This window comes from Adiantum capillus-veneris, chromosome 23 (genome assembly GCF_014529385.1).
Source record: "Adiantum capillus-veneris isolate H3 chromosome 23, ASM1452938v2, whole genome shotgun sequence".
Lineage (NCBI taxonomy): Eukaryota > Viridiplantae > Streptophyta > Polypodiopsida > Polypodiales > Pteridaceae > Adiantum > Adiantum capillus-veneris.
The window spans coordinates 30,136,656-30,161,838 of record NC_140953.1 but is presented as its reverse complement, the minus strand read 5'-3'; the positions used below and the strand labels follow the sequence as shown (position 1 = coordinate 30,161,838).

The 25,183-nt window shown below is 45.0% G+C and overlaps 1 protein-coding gene across 3 annotated transcripts in view; it reads right to left on the bottom strand.

Annotated features, from left to right (window-relative positions):
- The window catches only part of APC2 (anaphase-promoting complex/cyclosome 2), a 175,235-nt gene that overhangs the window by 104,568 nt on the left and 45,484 nt on the right, over positions 1–25,183 (bottom strand). For 2 of the 3 annotated variants that reach the window (XM_086497067.1, XM_086497065.1), the window contains exon 2: positions 16,431–16,520. The exons of the other annotated variant lie outside the window; for it this stretch is intronic. In XM_086497067.1, coding sequence (XP_086353193.1) covers positions 16,431–16,520 — 90 coding nt within the window. The remainder of the gene's footprint in view (positions 1–16,430; positions 16,521–25,183) is intronic. 3 annotated transcript variants of the gene reach the window in all.

Sequence of the window (25,183 nt, the reverse complement as noted above, 5' to 3'; positions counted from 1 at the left end):
TGCTTGATCAAAATACAACTACCGCGGGTCCTCAGCTCTCAGACTCTACGTCCAGATGCTCAGAAAAGTGAGGCCCTTGGGCCCTTTTTATTCTTACAAGGGATGCCAAAAGCAGTCCCAAAAAGCCATTAACTCAAAAGCAAACTGCCCCAAAAGCAACTAGCCCTCAAAAATTGCCAAAAAAGCACCGACGCAAATTGCGAAAATCCGTACAGGCTGCTACATCATCAACCAGCGCAAAAAGCGAGATTCCGTACAGTTTGCCACACCAACCTGCCAACGCGTTTTGCTGGGGTCCGTATTGCTGCCACGTGGCATTTTTGTCACAGGGTCATTGTTTGTGTGTGTGTGTGTGTGTGTGTGTGTCCAAGCAGGGTTGCCACATCATCATTTTGTGACACCTTGTATGCAGACTCATAAATTTTTCAGAATTTTTTGGAAATTAGAAATTCAAAAATTCAGCTTTTGCACAAACTGAGAAATTCAGGGAAGCAGAAACACAAATTTCAGATACGTATGGAATGAACATGTATGCATGATGCAAGAACACCTAATGTGCGTAGTGTGCAGAGATTGTAACCCTATATGTGTAGCGTGGTTCAGAATTGCAGAGATTGCAAATAAATGTTGAATAAGCATGTATGCATAATGTGGAAACACCTATAAACATAGTGTGAATTTCCCTCTCACTGAAGAACTTTCTCCCTCTCCCTCTCCTTTTTCTAAAATATGAAGAAGCAAAATGACAAGGACGACCCTCTGGAGGATGCCGTTCAAAAATGCAAAGAAGAAATGTGCGAGACTATCATCAAGATTAATCGCAATCTCTTGGGTGCAATAAAGACACTGGAAGAACGTGTGTCGGCCCAAGAAAGCCCGATAAACACGCTCGAGTACTGTGTGACGGCCCAAGATGAGGAGATCGCGTTGGAGAGGGGGAATGGGTGAACACACCCAGGACAAACACAAGGGCCTCTCTATAGCTCAGGGTATCCACAGCACCCCTATCCTCTCGGAAAACACCTTCGAAAACACACTTTACACTAGCAGACCACCGCTTGCTCCATTTCCACTGATCACACACGACGCACACCTACTGCCACGGTCTGTCTCCACCCTTACGCTCACAGCCGCTCAATCTCGCTCTCACACAAAACACCGTCGGTCCGGGGGGGCACACACATCCGCACAGCCGGCACCGAGGGGAAACACTAGAGCACGAGAAAGAGAAGCGGCGAAGGGGAAACAACAACAAAGCGGAGCAACAATGGCTTGATTGCACTTCACAAAACATGTACAAAGGCTTACACTGCCATCACCATGGCCATTTTCACTAGAAAATACAAAGCGCTTTGACAGGCACACTCCTTTGTCAGAGAGCTTCACTTTGCAGGCTTCAAACAACACAAAAAGCCAAGAAAAAAGCCCCTAAGTTGTGGCTTCGTGTTCTTCAACTGATGCGAGCTCTTTCCACAACTCGGCAGTACACTTGGGGGGCAGCTGCTTGGTCTACTCTCACGGGCCCGGCACTTCATTTTGAGCTATCCTCCACCAGCAAGATGATAGTGATGCAGAGGGGTCGACCTACACTCCAGCCTGCTCCAGAGCTTACTCCACAAGAGGGGTGCAGTGAGAGAGAGGAGTCTTGGGAGCTCACCAACGGCCTGACACTCTGGTTTCATCTGGTGGGCCCGCTGCTTCTGCATCTTCGAGGCTCGCCCTGTACCACCAGCAGAGACTGTTCGGGATCTTTGGCTAGAGCTGATCCATACCCTCAGAGGACAATTCGAGAGACTCCAGGGCAGCTCCGACCGCATGCGGGAGCGCAGAGAGGCTTTCCTTGGACTCTGGCGTCCTGGGCCTTTTTTCACCATGGTCCAAGGTGTGCTCAGATGGCACTACCGTCCACCTGTGTGGCTTTTCCCTCCTCCCATCTCTTGATTTAGCCTCATTGACAATTGTACATATGCTGTTTATTCATTGGGAGAGTCTCCCCATCATGATTGTTGTAGCCTTCTCTTGCAGAGGTGGTTGTAGCCCTATGGGAAGTTTCATTAACTAATAGAAGGATCTTTTTCTCGGAAAAAAAAAATGTTTGGGTTGGTGGACAGTTTGCCCTACCTGAGCCTTAGTTGATTTACCAGAAGTACTCAGCCTAGCGTTTTATCTCAGATTGGTCTAGCGCTAAATGGGGAGCAGATCAGCCCTGACGTTTTACTTCAGACCAGCCCAGCGTTTTGAAGCGAGATTAGCCAACGTTTTTTGCAACATCAGCCCTACTGTCTGCAGGGCTCAGCAGAATACCCAGCATTCTCAATTTCCAGCCATTCTGTGGCCGAAAGAGCGCAGGATCTACCATCTCTAGCATCTTCATTGAGGTCCGGTAGTTGGGCAACCCGTCGAGCCTCCCCTCGGCAATTCCCTCACCGGCATTGAGTGCTCCATTGTTGTCCATCATTGCCATCATCAAGATCTGTGTTTTCAGCCCTTCATTTCTCTCACATCGTGTCACTACAAGGTGTATTTTTCGGTTGCCTTTTTTAAATATGTACTACATATTTTTATTTATTTTCTTTTTACTTGTTTTGCCAGGAACCCTTGAAAAGGTGCAAGTGGACATTGCATGGCCAATGTGAAACGAATGCGGCCGAACAGGTTTCACACATCGGGGGTCTAGGTCGGTCTGGTCGGGCTAGTTAGCACTGAATTTTGATGAGTATGGAAGCCTGTGTGTGCCATATGGAAATCCGGGCCACTCGGCAAGTCACAACTTCATAAGTTGGTGGGAACTAGGGAATTAACTCAAAAGGGGCAAACTGGACACTTGGCAGAAGTAGAGCAACCTACACGACACCTCAGCAAGAGGGGGCACCCACATGAGGGTTGAGGCTGATTTTTGTTGCATTGTGACTTACAGTGTGTGTGTGAGTAGTGGGTGCAAGTTCACAACTTTAATGAAAAGCTTGCCTTCTCCTTTGTCTCATGTAGCGCGATGATTTTCTCTCGTGCATCTCTCTCCCCTTTGCACATATGGTAATGCCCCACTAGTTGGGCTACTCAGTTGACTATGTACAATTCTAGGGGTTTTATGCACGTTTGCCAAGGCAAGAGCCTTCTGAACAGGAACCAGATTAGCTAATTGCTAATCCCCACAGGTACGCACAGTTCCATCGCAAAAGATTGCAAATTTGGAAAGTTTTCTCGCATGAGAACTCGTCCAAATTACAAGGGAACTGTCCCATTGCGTGCGGGAGCCCTTGGGACACGCAGGGACGTGTTTGCTCCGCTAAAAACGATCCAAAACAGAGAATTGCAGCCTGCTGTGTTTTTCTGCAGGTTTAGGGTTTCGCACCTTAACTGCAATGGAGCACCGGCAGAGCCTCGGGAAGGCCTTGACATGCTTAGATAGGGCTTTGGACACTTGGCAGTGGCAAAACAGGGAATTACAGCACGCTGAATTTCTGTTATAGCTCACCAGAAAGCTTCTAAATTGCGAAAGAATCCATCCTAGACACGTACTTTTGACCTACAGAGAGTCTCGCGCCGTTATGCTACCGAAATCAGGTCCGAAACCTGCGTTTTCAGCCCTTGCCAGGTTTGGACAGCTTTGTGAGAGTTTGATCTAAGTGTTCGGATCGTCTACTTCCAATTGAATAAAGAAATACCGAAAGGGGGCACCAGTCTTTGGGGCCTAGAGGGTGTCTCTCTTGTGTGCGCAGTGACATTCTAGTTGCTGGACGCATCTGTGTTCTCTTTTCCTCTCAGTGCTCTGTGTAAAGTTAACAGGGAATTGAATTAGTACTGCCCTCTACGGTGTATAGGCCGATTATATAATTCCATCGACGGGATAGTCACATTTTCTTCAAAAATTGCAGCGTGGATTGTTGTGGTGAAAGCAACACAAAGCTTGTCGTTATAGCAGAGAAGAGGGACCAAGTTCCGGAAGAGGGATCTTCCTCACATGGCACAAAGAAAGTTCCTTCAATTCTTCAAGCAATGGACAAGTTGTTCACAGCTCAACTACGTAGAAATGTTTCAGCAATTGGCTAACAACCCAAGGATGCAGGAGTCCTTGCAGGCTCCTATACAAGATTTACAGGCTCCGACACAGGGCATGACTGAGGCATTACAAGAAAAGGAGATTTCCAATGCACAGAGGACTCGTGATGCTCGAGGGAAAGCCCATGTGGTTGAGCAACGAGCGGTGTCTATTAATCCAAGGCAATTTTCTTTACCTGGACAGAAACCGTTTGTGAATGGTCAAGGGAGTAATGAGCAGGCTATGCATCAAACCCTTCCGTTACCTACTACATATCCTGGTTATTTTGGAGGTGGTACAGTGTTTCAAGCTATGGATGGACCTTCCACAGGTTATATGCCAGGGAATGTGTTCGGGACAATGCTAACAGGCATGGGTAATCCTATGTACGGGAACATGGGTGTCCAACCAAGTTTTTAGGGTTCCTATGGTCAATTTCGAATGCTTGGAACACAATTTGGTATGGTTAGTGTTTTGCACCCATATGCCCAAAATGCAGACTATATAGTTAAAATAGGTGATTTGAGTGCTGGAATGGACAATCATGAAGCACCACTTTTGCGGGTACCTGTTTATGACAATGTGACTCCTTTGAGTCAGCCTAAGGATTACAAGGAAGGTGGCCAGGGAGTGAAGTTTGATACTTTCAGAGGAACTGAGGATCAATTGAAGGCTTTGACCTTCATACAGCAATTCGACGCAGATTATGCTGGAGGAAACTTCACAGAGTCTTCGAAGATACACAAGGTTGCCACTTTCTTGAAAGGGAATGCGCTTCAATGGTGGACCGCATTGTTGAATCAAGGTCAAGCCCCAACAACGTGGGTCCAATCCAAACAGCTTTTTGTACCTGCATGGCTTACAAACACTTTTGAAGTGGATGTGATGACGGAATGACGAGAGTTAAATGATAAAGAGAGTGTGAATCTGGAAGAGTACAATAAACAGTCCTGGACCGCATTGTTGCCAATAACCTCTTATAGGTTTGTGCCATTGTCGAGACCGATTGAGAAGTACTGTTGCGGATTGCCCAAGAAAATCAAGGACAATTGCACAAAGACCACTGTCATGAATATGGCATAGTTGATTGAGAAAGCGAGAGTGGCCAGCAATCTGATTAAGGGAGACTCCGATGGATTTAATAGCCACAAGAAAGGGTCACAAAGTAAACAGATTTCATCCAAGGGCAATGTTACAGCAAAGCCTTCTGTACCTCTCACAAAGAAACCTATGAAGCAGACACATCCAAGAAGCAGTCTGGATCTTCTTCTGGGCAAAGACAAGGACAAAAATGACATTTTTCTAACAAATCTTTTGAAGAAAAAAAAGCTCTAAGAGATGCCAAGAAATGCTACATTTGTGAAGAGGAGAGAAAAACAATGGACTATTCGCTTTTCAAAAGTAGGCTTTAGAGGATGTCCCTGTAGCCCAGCAAGGGAAGACAGTAAGGCCTAGAAAAGAACTAAGGTAGCTCAGTTCCAACGTGTAAGTCATTCATACAAGCATGACCGGTGTTGGCTCGCTTTACTACACGTTGTGAGGTCCCAACCCACTACGATGCAACAGCTTAGTCTCTTCTCACCCACTAGGATGCAACAGCTTAGTCTCATCCCGCCCCCTACGACAAAATAAGATGGGAAAGACCTTCACGAGTTCAAAAGAGACATTTTGCGAATGAATGCCCTTAGAAGATGACAAGTCAAAGCATAAAGAAAAGAAGCCAAAACCCAGTGCACGACTTGTCCCAGATTTGGTTGGTGACCAGCCAAACATAGATGCCACGGAACTGTGCAGAGCTTGGGGCAAAGTTAGAGACAAGACAGTGCTCGTTTTCTTTGATCCAGGAGCCCGTGCAAATTTCATATCACCAGAATTGGCATCAAACTTGGGCATTCATGCAAAGGAGATGGGTATGACAGGTGAAGCAGGTTTGGCATGCCCAGGTCATTCGGAACCTGTTACTCCCATTTTGGGGAAGCTTCATCTACACATTCAGGGCTGTGGATGCGGAAAAGTTTCATCTTATGCCACTTAAGCGCTGTGATGTGTTATTGGGTATCCCATGGTGTTACAGGTTGCATGCTATGGTAGATATTTACAACAAAAATATAACCCTTGCACATAGAGAAAACACTCATGTCCTTGATGTAAAGCTTAAAGGCGAGTCTCTTCCAATTGTTTCTGCTTCTGCTATTTCATCTGTAATAAGAATCATATTTCTGTGTCCTTGATCTTTGCAAAAGAAGTACCTAAAGTTGTATCTAACTTGTCTACCTTAGATAAAGACAAGTCAACTTTTTTGAGTGGTTTCAGTGATTGTTTTTCGAACTCCTTACCAAGGGAGTTACCTCTTGAGAGACTTGAGGATCATACCATAGATCTTGTGCCAGGATCTAGTCCACCGAATAGACCACCGTACAAGGTTACTGCAGCCCAGAAGAAAGAGATTATGAGTCAAGTCAACGAGCCTTTCGAGAAGGGGCTGATTCAGCCAAGTTCATCCCTTTTTTGTTCTTCTGCACTCCTAGTGCAAAAGAAGGATGGTTCATGGCGCATGTGCATTGACTATCACGCCTTGAATAAGAATACTATCAAGAACAGATTCCCCATACCGAGGATAGATGACATCCTTGATCGGCTTTAGGGATCGTCACTATTTACAAGGATAGACCTAAAGAGTGGGTACCACCAAATACGCATTAGGCCAGAAGATGTCCATAAGACTGCGTTCAGGACAACATTTGGTCTCTATGAGTTTCTTGTCATGCCATTCGGTCTCACAAGTGCTCCTGCCACATTCAATAGAATGATGGACATACACATAGAAACTACCTGGGAACCTTCTTTGACGACATGATTGTCTACTCAAAGCCTGAAGAGGAGCATAGGGATCACTTGACCACAAATTTCAATGAGTTACACAAGAACGGGCTACTCATTAATGCGAAGAAGAGTGAATTCTTTTTGGAAGAGATTGGCACATTGTTTCAAACGATGGGGTATGCATGGATCCCGCCAATGTGGAACATTAGGTCATGGCCAGACTTGAAGTCCATACATGGCATTCCAAGCTTTCTAGGCTTATGTTCCCTTTACAGGAGGTTCATTCGAGTTTTTACTGAGATTTCTTCTCCACTCCATGCACTGCAGTGTGTGTGTGAGTTTCTCTCTCATCCCCTACTTGCAAGGCTCGCCCCCTCCTATGTAGGGATTGACAAAGACTTTTGGGACACACACAAAGCATCCAATTTTCCCAAAGTTTGACCTTTGGACACAACCTTTGAATTTTGGAACCTTAGCATTTTGGAAGTCTTAATGGGTTGAACCTTAGGGTCTTTTAAGCCCATTGTTGCACATAGCTCTTCTGCAGATGGCCCCCCCTTTGGATCCCTATTTTCCCTTCTTTAGATTTCTATTGTGGCTGGTCTGCTAGCTTAACCAATATTCTAGCTTTTTCTCCACTGGCACTTCCCCATATTCATGATTATGATAAGCATGATGATTTGAATGACAATGATAAGCATGATGATTTGGATGATAATGATAAGCATGATGATTCGCATGATCAAGATGTGATTACTCACAAGCATGAAGATTTGCAGGAAAAAGATGTGATTGTTCACAAGAATGATGGGTTAGTTGATGCTTTTTCTAGTGAAGCTAACCTCATTGCAGATTCAATCAATCGCGAAGAATCGATCTTGGCTCTCGAGTCGAGGTCCACAAAACCCCCACACGAAGATTTGATAAATCCCGAAGAACCGATCTTGGCTCTCCAGCCTCGGTCCCAAGAACCCCCACAGGAAGTATTATGTGTTCGAATGATTAGTCAGCACGCATTGTTCAAGTGTTTCATTCGTGATGCTTTCCTGTATTTTAATCACCATCTTTATATGATCCCTTTTCCTAAGCATGATATATTGTACGTTGAGCACGATTCACTCATGAATGAGCACGAATGTATGCGGATGATTCATGAAAAGATGAAATGTTTGCACCCAAGGAATTCACATTCCATGTCTCTTCCTTGGCATGACACAGTACCCGAAAGAGCACAAAAAAAAAAGATTGAGCATCAAGCATCGGCATTTCCATTGTGATTTGCCAAAGTTGATAGATTTAGATCAGAAAGACAAGTTTCGACCCCATTGTTTGCGTGTGTTTGATGAACGGTTTCATACTCTGTCGCTTTGTTCATCTGCATTGCAAGAACAATTTTTTCGAAGGAATAGTATTTTTCCAGTCACTTTACATGGAATGGGTATGTTCATGTTTTTGTGTTGGAAGTGGTTTCAGGAATTTTCATCCTTTGAGATTCTTGAAGAAGGTAGACGCATGACTATCGACGAAGTTGAAGCATCGAAGGAGCCACAAAAGACTTTGTGTCGCTTTCGGCACGGCCCAAAGAAGCAAGCGTTGCAGACCTTTATGAAGTTCAAGTATCGTATGACCCACGCATCAAAGTGGGCCGGCGAAGAGTCCTTTTCAGGATTCCAAACGCTCTTGGCGATCTCCCTCGATGCCATACAGTTCGGTACCAGTAACTCACTTTGAAACGGAGGGGATGTCACGTGACACATCTAACCCTATGTGCACGTGGACAAGCTACTTCATGGCAAGGGTTCAATTCAATTCAGTCACCTTAGATTAGAAAGTGATCTGGCACCTTAGATTCAGCCCTAGACTCAGCATTTTTAGTTTTCAGCAGTCAGACATCGCAAAAGAAGTCCCGAACCTCACAGATCTCACATACCGCAACACTTCCTCGCCACACGGTGGGATCCATCAAAGTTTGCAGATTCAGCCCGGAAAACGCAGATTTCAGCATCTGTGTTTTCAGCGCGTCGTCGTTACATCGTCGCCATCGACATCGTCACTGAAAGAGAGTCAGAATTCAGCAGATAAAGATTTGCAGATTTCAGCCCTTAGCATTTTCAGATTTCAACCCGTCTTGTCGTCATCCTCATCGTCGTCGACATCGTCGGCAAGTCCAAGCATTGTAGAGATTTGTGCAATCATAAGTAGACCACTCTCGCCATAGAGAGTGGGGCCTTCGAAGGAGGGTTTGACAACATTCTGGTGTAGTATTCTTCTCTCTCTATCTCTCAATCTCGTGCACTTTCATTCACAGTGTTCACCACTTTGTTTGTGTCCATTGCACTCTCTCACCAAAGGAACGCAAGGCTCTCCCTTCCGTAAGTAAAAGGAACCCTTGAGCAGAGTTCGGAGCACTCATCTTGAGCAAAGTTCAACATTCCCTTCCGCCGCACCTTACACAAGGGTTCAGTTAGCCTAGCTTAGGACGCGTTCTTGCACTTTTGTGAGTCTGTTCGCAAACCATGCATGTCCAAGCACTTAGATAGATGCATATCCTCTGGCTGCACACAGCATGATCATCAGATTACCATCAGAACCCATCAGGAGCATTTTTATAGTGCACAGACCTATTTTCCCTATTTTAGCCAATTTTCACTAATTATTAATAAGTGACATTGTTCGGAAGCTAGGTAGAGCAATTTGACTCGGGCAATATAAAAGAAAAGCTAGCGCTAGCAATATCTGGCAGAAGAGACAGCAGGGACCAAGCGTTCGACAGTGCACCTTCTCAGCAAGACCCCCCGGTAGACAACATAGCGTTTTCAGCACCAAAGACCAGCCAGCGTTTTCAGCATTTGCAGACCAGCCCAACGTTTTGCAGTTGCAGATGATGCCTGGCGACAATAGATCACAGCAGACTCCCTAGCGTTTTTTCATCAAACAGTAGATCAGCCCAGTGTTTTTGCAATTGCAGACTACCTCTAGCGTTTTCCCGACGCGACAGAACCCATGATTGCAACAGCGTTTTCAGTTTTCAGCAATTAGATTCCGAAGCGCAGCCCCCAAACCTCACAGATCTCACCTTCAAGCAGCAGATCCTCGCCGCACGGTCAGATCAGCCAACATTTGCAGATTCACCCCGCTATTCGCAGATTTCAGCATCTGCGTTTTCAACCATCGTCGTCACGTCATCGTCAACGCCGTCGTCAGCGACATACGGTCAGAATTCAGCAGATACAAGATTTGCACATTTCAGCTCTTAGCGTTTTCAGTTTCCAGTCCGTCTCATCGTCGTCTTCATCGTCGTCGACATCCAGGAGATTTGTGCAATCAATAGTAGACCGCTCTCTCCATAGAGAGTGGGGCCTTTGGAGGAGGGTTTGACAACATTCTGGTGTCGTATTATTTTCTCTCTATCTCTCCGTCTCTGCACCTTCAGTCACACTGTTTACCACTTTGTTTGTGATCATTTACACTCTCTCACTAAAGAAACGGAAGGCTCCCCCTTCTGTAAAAGGAACCTGTCACATGACACATCCAACCCTATGTGTCCGTGGACAAGCTACACCATAACAGGGTTTCCATCAATCCAGTCAGTCTAGATTAGAAGTGATTTGGCACTTTTTGTGAGTCTATTCGTAGACCATGCATGCCCAGTCACTTAGTATAGATGCATATCCTCTGGTTGCACACAGCATGATCATAAGCATTCCCATCAGAATCCATCAGAATCAGTCAGGGGAATTTTCCAATGATTTTAGCCTATTTTCCGTATTTTTGACATTTTTCACTTATTAATTTAAGTGACTTTCCAACAAAAGTAGGTAGGGCAATTTGGGTAAGAAAATTTATAAGCAAACCAAAGCTAGCACTATTTGGCAGAAGAGGCAGAAGGAGCTCCACCGCTCAACAGGCAACTTCTCAAGCAAGAACCCCTTGGGGCCGATTCCCGCGAGCAAGATCCATTTCCTAGCGTTTTTCATCAAACCTCAGCCTTGGCGTTTTCTGCAAGATTGCACAGCAAGGACTATTTCCAAGCCTAGCGTTTTTGCAAGTCCCAACCCCAGCATACTTTGCATGCCTAGCGTTTTTGGTCCAGGACAGAGTAGCTGCAAATTTTCAGCCTGAACCCGCAGCAGGACGGCAACGTTTTCATCCCTAAAAACAGCAATCATCAGCATTTTTATCAAGCAAATTCAGCATCGAAAAACGCAGCCAAACTCAGCGTTTTTCTCAGCCCAAACCTGCGTTTTTCAGCAACACAAGATCAGCCTCGAAATCAGCGTTTTCCATCGCAGCAAATTTCAACAGTTAGCGTTTTGGACAGCAGTTAGAAGCATTCCATTTTCAGCCCCTTTATCGTCATCGCCATCCTGATTGTCGTCGTCGACATAGCCTAGATCTGCATCAATTTTATGCATCATCATTGTACCCATTTGTGCAATCAATCGTAGACCACTCTCGCCAACGAGAGTGGGGCCTTTGGAGGAGGGTTTTACAATGTCTCTGGTGTCGTATCTCTCTTCTCTCTATCTCTCAGTTTCATACACTTGCACACACAGTATCCACTCACTTTGTTCGTGATCATAGCACTCTCCATTAAGAACGGAAGGCTCTCCCTTTCATAAGAACTAAAAGGAACCTTGAGCAAAATATGGAACACTCATCTTGAGAAAGTACAACATTCATTCCGCTGCACCTTACATTGGTATCAGAGCTTTGACAGTGTTCTGTATCACTCAAGGAAAGAACCACAAGAATCACAAGAATTTTTTTTGCTTGTTGCGGTCACACGAACCCAAGTTCGCTTGGACGTGTCGATTCCTAATCGTGTTTTTGAAGAGTGACAGGAATCCCAGGAAAGAAGGGCTTGTCCAAGCTCCCCTTGTGTCTCTTTTCACTCATTGAGGGCGGACCGTGCACTTAGCGGCCGGCCAATCGACGTGAGGTGGGAAAAAGCAACCTTGGTGTGAGAGCAAGGCCGCCAAGGGATGCGCCCGCGGAAAGGAGTAGAACTCGGGTGAAGAGAAGATCCTTCTCAAACACGATTTGCAAGCAAAAGAAAACCTCAAGAACCTCAAGACCCTCAAGAACCCAAGTTCCTCATGAACTTAAGAACCAAAGACCATAGTGCATGGTCGTCACCCGAAGCGGAATGAATACTTCGCATACAGGTGATGAGCATGAGAGAGACGACGAACAGTTCTCCTCACCAAGAGATTTTTCCGACCCTCCCCCTTCGCCATCTACGCCACGAGTTGGACCAACTTCTATGGAGGCGATGGTCAAGTCAATGTTGGACATGATGGCACAACAACAAGAAACGAATCGAGTTGCGTTGGCACAACTAGTAGCAAAGCAGAACAATAGGAAGCTAAGGACCGCAAGCGCGACGAAAGAAACAAAAAAATTGCTTTAGAACGCGAGCGCGACGAACGAAAAGAAAGAAAAGAACAAAGAAAGGAGGAAGCGGCAGCACGAAGCGCGGCCTTGGAGGCCGAGCGTGCCGCTCAAAGAGTGGCCTTGGAGATCGAGCGAAAGGCTCAAAGAGAACTACGCACTCAAGAGTTGATTCGACAAGTACTTGCCTCGAAATCCGAACCAGCCAAAGATCGTGGGAGTTCCTCAAGTGGCGCAAGCCGCGATACGGATTCCAACCATCCAGTCACAGAGAAGTTGATTTTCAGTAAGTATGATGGTAAGATGGATGCTACGGTTATTCATTCTTGGTTGCATCAATTTAATGTTTATTTTGCGACAACTAAGAAGACAGGAAATAGCAAGGTATTGACGGCAGCTATGTACCTTGCCGGCGATGCCATTGATTGGTACAACGCATGGCAAGAGGCACAGTTAGCCACGCACCTAGAGGAAGCCGACGAACTCACGCCCCTTTCCTTCAATTGGGCTGATTTCCAAGACAAGCTCCAGGCGCGGTTTATGCCACCTCATTACCTCGCACGATTGAAGGATGATTGGCGTGCTCTCAAGCAAAATGGTATGCCGATTATGTCTTTTTCTAATCGTGTTTTGCAACTAGGTACCCAATTACGCAAGTCGGATGATGAACGCAAAGAGGCATTCCTTTATGGATTGGATGAGTATATCAAGTACGATGTCGAGGTGCTCGATCCAATCGATCTCAACAAGGCGGTAGCGATTGCTCTCGCACAGGAGATGAAGCACAACAAGGGAAAGCCTAAGGAGAACAAGACGTCCACAAGTACCTCGCAGACTTCTCAGAACCCTCAGAACGGTAAGAATGGTAAGAATGGTAACTCTTCTAACCAATCTTCCAACAGTCTCTCAGAAAAGAATTCTTCCAATGAATCTAAGGGTAAGGCTAACACAATTGCTAAACCTAAGCTTACTCCAGATGAAAAGGTAGCACAAGGAATTGTAGGAGGATACATCACGTCGGAAGAGCAAAGCACTTATTATAAGGAAGGTCGTTGTTTTCATTGTCACATTAAGAGTCACATAAAAAGAGCATGTCCTAATCTTGAATCGAATGAATCTAAAGAATCCACAGAACCCACTTCCTCTCTCCATGCAATTAATGATAACACGAGTGTGCCCCAAGTTTCTCAGGACCCTCCCATTGATGATTCTCTCATTAAATGTTATGGTCATATGACGGGGCAGCGTTTTGTCATATTGTTTGACCCAAGTAGTGCATGATGTGATCAGTCTCTCTCTTGTTGAGAGAGCCCGCCTAGAAGTTAGTCAGAGATCTCCTATCGAGGTCTCTGGCTTTGTTCCCGGTATGGACGCTCTCATCACGTAGGAGTGCCTTGATGTGTTGTTTGCAATTCAACAAGCTGCCTTCACTAGAAGATTTGTTGTCTCTCCTCTCTCAGGATGTGATATGATTTTGGGCATTCAATGGTTTCGTGATGCTAACCCTCTCATTGATTGGGAGGCTAACACTTTCACTCTCAATGCCAAAAGTGATTCTCCCATTGTCATTCGTGGAGAGGACATTGTTCATTCTCCATCTCTCATTGCTAATATGCAGGACAAAATTGAACGGATTCATGAGAAGGAGACTCTCTCAGTCTCTTCTTCTCCCAAGCATGACACACAGGATTTGCATGATTATGAGAAGCATGATCATGATGATTTGAATGATAATGATGAGCATGATGATTTGGATGACACTGACAAGCATGATAATTTGCATGATCAAGATGTGATTTCTCACAAGCATGATGAGTTGCATGAAGAAGATGTGATTGTTCACAAGGATGATGTGTTAGTTGATGCTTTTTCTAGCGAAGCTAACCTCGGTGCAGATTCGATCAACCACGAAGGATCGATCTTGGCTCTCGAGCCTAGGTCCAAAGAACCCTCACAGGAAGTATTATTTGTTCGCATGATTAGTACGCACGCATTGTTCGAGTGTTTCATTCGTGATCGTTTCCTGTATTTTAGTCAGCATCTTTATGTGATCCCTTTTCCTAGACATGACATTGTACGTTGAGCACGTTTCACTCATGGATGAGCACGAATGTATGCGGATTTCTCATGAAAAGCTGAAAAGTATGTATGTAAGGAAGTCACATTCCATGTCTCTTCCTTGGCATGACACAGTTGTAGAAAGAGCACATAAAAGTATGAGCACGAAGCATGGGCATTTCCGTTGTGAATTGCCAAAGTTCATTGCTCTAGATCATTACAGAAAGATTCGATCTCATTGTTTGCGTGTATGTGGTGAACGGTTTAGCACTCTGACTATTGGTTCATTTACATTGCATGCACAGTCTTTAGAGAAGACAAGATTTTTTCCACTCACTTTACATGGAATGGGTATGTTCATGGTTTTGTGTTGGAAATGGTTTCAAGAATTTTCAGCCATGGAGATTCTTGAAGAAGAAAGAAGCAGGACTCTAGACAAAGTTGAAGCATTGAAGGAGCCACAGAAGACTTTGTGTCGCTTTCGGCGCGGCCGAAAGAAGCAAGCGTTGCAGACCTTTATGAAGTTCAAGTACCGCACGACCCACACATCAAAGTGGGCCGGTGAAGAGTCCCTTCTAGGCTACCGGCTCTTATTGGCGATCTCCCTCGATGCCATACAGTTCGGTACCAGTACCTCACTTTGAAAAGGAGGGGATGTCACGTGACACATCCAACCCTGTGTGTCCGTGGACAAGCTACACCATAACAGGGTTTCCGTCAGTCCAGTCAGTATAGATTAGAAGTGATCTGACACTTTTTGTGAGTCTATTCGTAGACCGTGCATGCCCAGTCACTTAGTATAGATGCATATCCTCTGGTTGCACACAGCATGATCATAAGCATTTCCATCAGAATCCATCAAAATCAGTCAGGGGAATTTTCCAATGATTTTAGCCTATTTTCCCTATTTTTGACATTTTTCACTTATTAATTTAAGTGACTTTCCAACAAAAGTAGGTAGGACAATTTGGGTAAGAAAATATATAAGCAAACCAAAGCTAGCACTATTTGGTTGAAGAGGCAGCAGGAGCTCCACCGCTCAACGGGCAACTTCTCAAGCAAGAACCCCTAGGGGCCGATTCCCGCGAGCAAGATCCATTCCCTAGCGTTTTTCATCAAACCTCAGCCTTGGCGTTTTTTCCAAGATTCCACAGCAAGGACTGTTTCCAAGCCTAGCGTTTTTGCAAGTCCCATCGCCGGTAGACTTTGCATGCCTAGCGTTTTTGGTCCAAGACAGAGTAGCTGCAGATTTTCAGCCTTAACCCGCAGCAGGACAGCAGCGTTTTCATCCCTAAAAACAGCAATCATCAGCGTTTTTATCAAGCAAATTCAGCATCGAAAAACGCAGCCAAACTCAGCGTTTTTCTCAGCCCAAACCTGCGTTTTTCAGCAACACAAGATCAGCCTCGAAATCAGCGTTTTCCATCGCAGCAGATTTCAGCAGTTAGCGTTTTGGACAACAGTTAGAAGCATTCCATTTTCAGCCCCTTTATCATCATCGCCATCCCGGTTGTCGTCGTCGACATAGCCTAGATCTGCATCAATTTTATGCATCATCATTGTACCCGTTTGTGCAATCAATCGTAGACCACTCTCGCCAACGAGAGTGGGGCCTTCGGAGGAGGGTTTTACAACGTCTCTGGTGTCGTATCTCTCTTCTCTCTATCTCTCAGTTTCATACACTTGCACGCACAGTATCCACTCACTTTGTTCGTGATCATAGCACTCTCCATTAAGAACGGAAGGCTCTCCCTTCCATAAGAACTAAAAGGAACCTTGAGCAAAATATGGAACACTCATCTTGAGAAAGTACAACATTCATTCCATTGCACCTTACAAACCCTTGAGCACAATTCGGAGCACTCATCTTGAACAAAGTTCAACATTCACTTCCGCTGCATCTTACACCTAATAAGACAAAAGTATACGTACTCTTAATAGCATCTTAAATGGGACAATCAAGATTTTAATAACACGCACAAAAGAAGGCTCTAATTGAATAATAGCCTTGATGCAAACTTTGTTTCGAGTAGGAGCACTAATTGATAGTTATTCCAAAAAACTGCTAAAGACCAATTCAGATACAAAAACAACAAGATAGTTAAGAGGTCATTACCTGCAAGGATTCCTTGTCGATGTCTTCAAATCCAGAATACCCATCAAAGCGTTTCCAAAATGATGTTGTACAATGATCCTGAAAGATTGCCTGGAAAACACAAGATAAAGCCATGTCAGAGGACAGCACAACATGACAAACTTTAAGACAAGGGTGATGCAAGAGAAGAGAGAGGTTCTGGGCTTTTGTGTCACAAGACGGACACCACGTGTCAATAGAAAAGAACAGACTGAACAAACTTTTAACACTTCAATAACAACTGAACTGAAAGAGAGAGACGACACGCGACACGGAGTGGCGGAATTCTACCCCAGAGAGTATTGGCCCCAAACCTTGGCACCCCTTTCGGTATTACTTTATATTGCATCAACACAGTACAAGCCGGTACTGTAGACTCTGCACCTTCGTTAGGAAGCATGCCAGAGAATGAGCCCTAACCTCATATTTAAAGGCCTTGGGTCCCAAAAGCAGTTTTACATGAAAAGCCTTCAAACTCAAAAGCTTCTGGTCCAAAAGCAATGCCAAAAAGCTGCCAGCGTAAATCACGGAATTCAATACAGCAGTTAGCGCAAAACGCGGAAATCCGTACAGCTTGCCACGTCATCATGTTAACGCAATTTTCGCAAATCTGCCACGTCATCAGTATTTGTGTGTGTGTGGGTCTTGCTTTATTTTAATCCTTTATGTCACTTGGGGCCCCATCGAACGGGGTCCCCATAAGTTGGTAGGACTTCTTCTGTTACTTGCTCTTCTTAAAGTTTAGGCCCCTCGGCCGGCATCTGTAAGTTGGCTCCATTCTTTAGTCTTTGACACGTCAGCAGTTTGTTATATCTCCCCTTCTTGAAACAGAGTAATCGTCCGCGATTACAACATATCTACAAAACAACTCAAGTTAGATTAGAAATTTCCGAGGGTCGTTTCGAGGGACAATCAGTTTTCTCTTTTTGTTAAGGAGTTAGCTCCTTCTTTCGGCTCTTTTGATCAAGGAGTTAGCTTCTCCCTTTCAGCTGTTTTGATCAAGGAGTTAGCTTCTCCTTTTGTCCAGATCGGAACTCTTGATATTCCGGCGTAGTAAAATTAGCCATCACACCCAGACCGTAATGATCTTCCACGGGTGTCTTGATGCACTGAAATTTACATACCCAGGCAATCTCATCCAATTAGGAATATTCAGTAGTTGGCACACCACAATGCAACACAAATGCTTACATATGCATATTACAAGACACAACAAGCAGCGCCGTTGAGCACTCCCCCGAGACAAACGGTCTGCGGTATGAAGCTACTCAACGACTACCTCGTCACTCCCCCCGCAAATAACCTAAAAAGGTATGGGCCATGAGCTCAGAGGACTGTACAACCAAACGCTCCCCAGACCGCAGTCTGCGTCGCTTGGAGGTTCAAGCGTACAACCAAACGCTCCCCAGGCATCAGCCTGCGTCGTTCGGAGGATTTCTAGCATACAACGGAACGCTCCCCAGGCATCGGCATGCGTCGTTCCAAGGTTTTCAAACATACAACAAAACGCTCCCCAAGCATCGGCCTACGTCGTTCCGAGGTTCAAACAATACCAAAACAGTATTTCTCACTTCTCCACCCGGGAGTAAAATCACCAATTATTGAAACCAGTATTAAAACCAGAGTCAAACAATTCGAATCGGCACCAAGACAGGTTTAAAACAGATAGCATCCATTTCAAACAAATTTCAAAACAATACTTTTTCAAACAATGTTCAAAGGTATCTAGCTAGAAAACAACTAGAGAGGTCATTCAGGATTTTGTTCGGACAACCGAACTTTGAGGACAACGGGCTTGCCCTTCTGTATCACGGTGATGGTCCGGTTCTAGACCTGGAGAGTCGCATCATTCTTGTCGTGCCAGGGCATGCCCAAGAGAACGTCGCAATTGCCCAACTTCATAATGTGGAAATCAGCTTTTCCATGATAATCTTGTATAGTCACTGGAAGTGCACCAATGAGCGGTACCACTTTCTGAGTTTGCCTCGTGGCTAGCTCAGCTTCAATTTCTCCACCCTCTGCATCATAATCAAAGTGCATCTGCTTCAAGAATTCTGGATGGATGAAGTTCTCCATAGCTCCGGGGTCAAAGAAAATAAGGGCTTTCAAGCAAATGACTTTTCCATAAGCTCTACATAATTCATTAAAACTCTCGAGGTGTATACCATAAATATCGGGTACTAGTCCAATAGCAGGTCTAGCCTTCTTGGCCGGAGGTGGCGCCGGGGATCTGTCTGTCGTGGGAGCAGAAGGTTGCACTGAGGACGTCGAGGCTCGCTCAGGACATGTATTGAACGTATGTCCTGTTTGGAAACATTCGAAGCATCGGCCTTCTTTTAACAAGGTGTCTCGTTGACGTTGTGTCAGACAAGGCCGTTGAGGTTGGTTTTCACGGGATTCCCGAGAATTTGTTCGTTGTTGCCAGGAGTTCTGGTTAGTGGCCGGAGGTTTTTCTGTGGTAAACTCCAACTTTTCTTTCATGAGCTTGTAGCCGACTGCGGCATGGTCCATAAGCTCCTGCATGGTAGAGACTTGCTTGAGAGACAATATTCCTGCAATGGCGATGGTAGTCCAATGGTGTAGCGCTCACATTGGTCCTCCAAGGGAATGAACTTAAAGAAGGACACCGGAAGGTACACGTCGAGAAACCTTTGGTTATAGTCGTCCATGGTTTCGGTGGCAAGCATTTTCAAGTTGCCCCACTCTACCAAAATCCAGACTTCAAACATCGAAGTTATGTAAAGTACGTGCAAAAACTGTCTTGAAAGCTTGCCAAGTCCTCTTAGCATGCGGTTGTGTCGCGATTGAACTCCACCATTGCATAGCATTATCTTTAAGAAATCCTGTTGCTCGGGAAATCTTGGATTCTTCTGTATAGTTCCCCAAAGCATAGATGTTGTCGAATAGCTGTAGGAACTGCAATGCTTTCTTGCGATCTTTCACCCCGGAAAAAGTGAAAAATTTGACTGTCGTGCCACCATCTTTGAAATCTTTGGGTTGGTTAGGTGCATATCCCGGGTATGGATAATAAGGGTATCCATATGGGCTCCAACCATTGTAGCCTGGTGGTGGTGGTGGTGGTGGTGGTGGTGGAGGCAGTGGCGATGGCGATGGCAAAGGCGGTTGCACTAGATCAGGGTAGATGGTTGCACTGTATTCCTGAAGACTCCCTCGATTGGAACAGACGGCTGAGAAGGTCGCCGATTGGAAGCTCTCGTGCTTTCTGGTGCCGGAGGAGGTACCACCTGGGGCATCAGAGGGAGTAACATGTAACTCAAAAATTGTTGAAAACTTTGCAGCATCGGAAGATTTTGCTAAGGATGCCATGAAAGAATGTCGTGAACCTCGTTAAGCAGAAACTGCAAATATTCTGTTGAATCCATGAATTCCAAGTCTTGGGTTCTTTATGGCTTATGCCCTGTAGGATACAGCGATGAAGACGGGAGCGCGCCCGATGCGCGATGAAGTAAGGGTGGGAGTGGCTATTAAGTCCGGGTTGGAGGGCGAACATACCTCGAATAAATCTATGTCTGCTCTTTTGTGGGACCGGTATGCTTTCAGAAAAGCACACGCCTAATGCTCTGATACCACTATCACAAGACGAGCACCACGTGCCGATAGAAAAGAACAGACTGAACAAGCTTTTAACACTTCAATAACAACTGAACTGAAAGAGAGACGACACGCGACACGGAGTGGCAGAATTTCACCCCAGAGAGTATTGGCCCCAAACGCTGGCGCCCCTTTCGGTATTCCTTTATATTGCATCAACACAGTACAAGCCAGTACTCCAGACTCTGCACCTTCTCCAGGAAGCATGCGAGAAAATGAGCCCTAACCTCATATTTAAAGGCCTTGGGTCCCAAAAGCAATTTTACATGAAAAGCCTTCAAACTCAAAAGCTTCTGGTCCAAAAGCAATGCCAAAAAGCTGCTAGAATAAATCACGGAATTCCGTACGGCAATCAACACAAAACGCGAAAATCCGTATAGCTTGCCACGTCATCATGTCAGTGCAATTTTCAAAAATTTGCCTCGTCATCAATATTTGTGTGTGTGCGGGTCCTGCTTTATTTTAATCCTTTGTGTCACTTGGGGCCCCATCGGACGGGGTCTCCATAAGTTGGTAGGACTTCTTTTGTTACTTGCTCTTCTTAGGGTTTAGACCCCTCCGCCGGCATTTGTAAGTTGGCTCCATTCTTTAGGCTTTGACACGTCAGCAGTTTGTTACATCTTGCATTCCCCTCTAGTTTTCTTGCTTTTGCTAGCAAAAGACACTTCCCACAAAAAATGGCAAGTTTGCAGATAGATTGAATGACATAACTAATAATGACCATTTGACTCCAGATGTAAAACTCAACCATTACTCAAAATAGGATCCTATACATATAGAGCCAAGCTCGGCTCGCCTGCACATGAGACTTGAAAGAAAGGTCTAATATAACTTCAAATGGCATGGTTGGTATGCAAGTATGTGTCAAGGATAGTTTAAATTGAGGGGCTTGACAATATCCCTCCCTCCCCCCCCCCCCCCCCCAAAAAAAAAAAAAAACTTCCACCACAAAGACCTTAAGATCATACTCTTGACCTCATTCCAAAGACTTCACCTACTAACAACCCACCTTACAAGGTAAGTGCAACATAAGAGGGAGAAGATATTGAGTGAAGTCAATGACTTGTTGGATAAACATCGATTTAACCCAATTTCTCACCAAATCTTAGAATTGACGGTCAATTCCTTCTTGTGCAAGAATTTCTGAGAGACGAGCTCTCAATTCCATCTGCATCCGGAGTGTGAAACTCCACAGACCATTCCGGATCGTGTCTCCGGAATCCCTGCGCGTAGGCTGAGGCCTCATTTCTCCTCATCCGTGATGGAGTACCTACAAAAAGCACAAACACAAAAGCGACAGCTCGTAGAGCGTATTCACAAGCTTTACTGTTTCCCCTAGTACGAACAAGTGACCTTCGCACAATGGCTCCACAAGTTCACTTGCAAATTCCTGGCGGTACGAACTCCTTGAGCTAGCGTTGGCAAAACTAGGGAGAGAGAGAGAGGTAGCGCTGGCTGATTTTATAGGTTGCAGGGAGCGGCAGGAATAGCTGGAGTAGGTCTTCCCACAATAGCAGCAAGGGGGAAGCATTGAAATAGCAGAAGGAAGAGAGAGAAGGTTGGCGCTGATTTAGAGAGAGGAGAGAGAAAGAGATCGCTGCTGAATTCAGCCATATAGGCAGCGCTGGTCCCTATTTAAAATTAAGCCTTGCTTTTTTTATTAAGTGGACGGCCGGTCACTTAATAAAAAATGTGAACCTATAAAAAACTCAATGAACTGAAAACCGATACTACACCACATTTCCCAGGCATCCCTAGATGCAATTCTTATGCACAAATGCTATGCAGACATAGTTTCCTCGAGGAAACCACCTGCTTCCCCAAAAAGCACATAAAAATTTCCCAGTTTTTAGAAAAAGCTTCTCACAACCCATCTTTATTCTTGTGCCCGTGTCCTTACACGTATTCCTTTATCCAATTCAAATTTCCTCCTAGACCAATGGAATATTCCCTTTTTGATGCTCTCGTCACCCATCATGTGATGCATCAGGAATACCCCTCCACAATTTTGCTACAATTGAAATCGTCTCTTCCACCGAACTAACAGTACCACTCCTTTGTGATAATTAATGTCACCCATCAGAGTTGTCCGTTCTTGATGACTTTTATCATCTACCGTTCTTAACTTTTACAGTTCAAGTGTACACATTTAAATATCCTAGTTTCAGTGGATAGAAATTACTCTAGGAAAAACAAGAAAATAGTCTATTTAGCAACATCCCTCAGGCTTCTAAACACTTGTCCTCAATTGTAGTGCTTGTAGTATCCTTCCAGAATCTCGAAAAAGATGTTAATTCCTCCTCGGTCATCCACTGAGCGTCTGAAGTAGAATAATTCTTGAGCTTTAACATATACTTCCGTGTAATCTTTTTGGACTTCAGTGGCCGATCTTGATGATGAATGATCTGCTCAGATTGGAATATTTCCTCAACCTCTCGAGGTTCTTCAACCTCTAGAGATTACTCAAGAATAGGCCGACTCGGAGGCAGTCCCACATATAGCTGGAGTAAGCTAGCATGGAAAGCATTATGGATCCTCCTACTAGGCGGTAGCTCTAATCGGAATGTCACGTCATTCACTTAGTCAATTCTCTTAAACGGCCCACAATAACAATTGGAAAGTTTTACCACTTTCCCTTTATAAGTTGCTTGTTATTTTATTCTTGCCTTCTCAAACTTGAGTAAGACCAATTGACCGACTGTTAAGTCCAAATTCCTTATGTGCTTGTCCGCAGCTTTCTTATGTTTTTCTTGAGAGCGCAATATTGCTCTCTTAACTTGCCCATAGGCAGTGTCCATATCTTGGACAAACTTTGTAACCGGCCTGTTCAATCCAAAAAGGGCGGTAGACTTTACTTCAAACCTTGATTTAGCTTTCACCCATTATTAGTCGTCTATTCTACCTGTGCTATAATGACACAAGAGAGGGGAATGGGATACAGATGCTAGAATGCATCTGTATGCGAGTCAGACACCATATTGGCCCCTAAATAGGCGCCCCTTTTTGTATTTCTTTATTCTTTAAAAGAGGGAATAAAAGCTGTGGTTCCCTACAAGCTGCCCCGCACAATCTGGGCTGAAATTCTTCTGTTCTGGCCCGATTTCGACAGCATAACTATACTAGGACCCTTCATAGTCAGTATTCCCACGCATTGGATGACTTTCCCGACGCATACGGACACTTTGCAAAACCAGGCGAGAATCAGCAGCACGCTAAATTCTCTGTTTTCTGCCCCGAAAATGCACCAGATCACCTGTACAACGGTCCCCTTGCGTCCCCGAACCTCCTGGGGGTATTAGGTTCCGTTTAGGGCCAAAACCCTAAACCCGAAAAAATACACAGCAGGCTGTAATTCACTGTTTCGGGCTCCATTTCGCGTGCCAGTCGCATCCGTAGCAAGTCCTCGAGCTCCCGCACCTATAGGGCTAGTTGCCCTTTGAATCGGACGAGATTTCGCACGTGAAACCTCTCCGAATCACATGTATCTGCGAGGGATTAGCCGCTAGCTAATCCAATACCTGTGCAAGAGGCTCTTGCCTCGGCAATCACGCATGAACCCACACAACTGTACATGGTCAATCTGATGAGCCCACTAGAGGGGCATAACCATAAAGAATAGGGGAGAGAGAGCAGTGAGAGGTATGCAGGTCATGACATCCTGCACCTCACTGTACATAGAGGGTAAGCAAGCACTCCATTGAAGCTCTCCCACCTGTGACAGCACTCAGAAACGAGCTCACAGCTGAAAATCACGTTTTTGCCTTCTCTTTAAGTAGTAAACTGGCCTCAGAGTGCCAAGTGTCACTCATTTGTGCATTTTCCCGCTTTAGACCCTCGGGTCTAAAAATATCTCACCTACAGCCTCTGTTGACTTGGCCACAGAGTAACAAAATGATCCCCATGTCAAACTGCACGTAATGACGCGAAGACATTTTGCCGTCCAAAAATAGCAGTCCCTAAAATTTAGGAGTTTCTGCCATTACATTCTTCTAGGTCATCTGACCCTCTTTATACACTGCAGCCACACCCAGAACTGAAATGTAGCCTATGTAGCAAAGGATTCCACTTTGGCTCGCCAATGACCCCACTTTGGCTAACCATAGTCCTTGTCCAACCTTAGTGCTCTTTACCCCTCAGGACTGGACTCTCTCTGAACAGTCCACACTGGCTATGCAATGCAGGGCAGTTAGATTTCCAGAGGGGTGTTTCCAAAAGGTAAAACAAACGAAATTTCCCAAAGAAAGAGAAAATAAACAAAAATGGAATTGCCACTGGCTGGTGACATACCCCCTCTTGAAATCTCAAACGTCCTCGTTTGCACCTATGTCGTACATGGTCACAGTCAACCCTGGTGTATTCAACACCTCGTCGACACATGTACGACACATACATGCTCATTGTCAACCCTGGTGTATTCAACACCTCGTCGACACATGTATTGCCTGCGCGTGAACCCTGTCCCAATGACAGTGGTAGCTTCGCACTCTGCCATTGCTTTGAGTCATTAACTTTCCAATGACAAAATGGTAGCGATGCATTTTGCCACTGTCTTTTAGTACACGTTGGATCCAGTAACACTTTCGAGCATACCCAAACCGACAGTTTAAGAATGTAGTTACACATATACCCTTTAATAGAAGCAATTACTGTATCCTTGACAAACTGACAAGAAATACTCACTTCTATAGCACTAACCAAACTTTTGGACATTCCATAAGAGCAATTGCCAAACTGACAATCTGTACAGCTCTAACATTCATGTAACATGCACTTCATTTGAGCTCACTGTAACTAACATGTACATCATTTCTTTCAGAAGCGATTGTCACACTGACAATCCATGTAGCTCTGAATCTCAAGGGGTCAAGGTAGGTTGCAAACCAAGGTTTTAAGTTCCCATACTTTTAGTGACTCTGCAAGTTCACTTTTTTCCATCCACTTGACATCCAGAGGTGAATAGCTTTTGAACTTTACGAAACAGCACCTTGCAACCTTGCCTTTTCTTTTCTTTCTTTATGTGCCAAAATCTGTTCCAAGACCAAGATCTCGTCAAGTTCCTTGACTTCCGGCTGATCTTCAGCTGGCATATCTTCTGGCACATCACCCACATAGGGTCTGAGAAG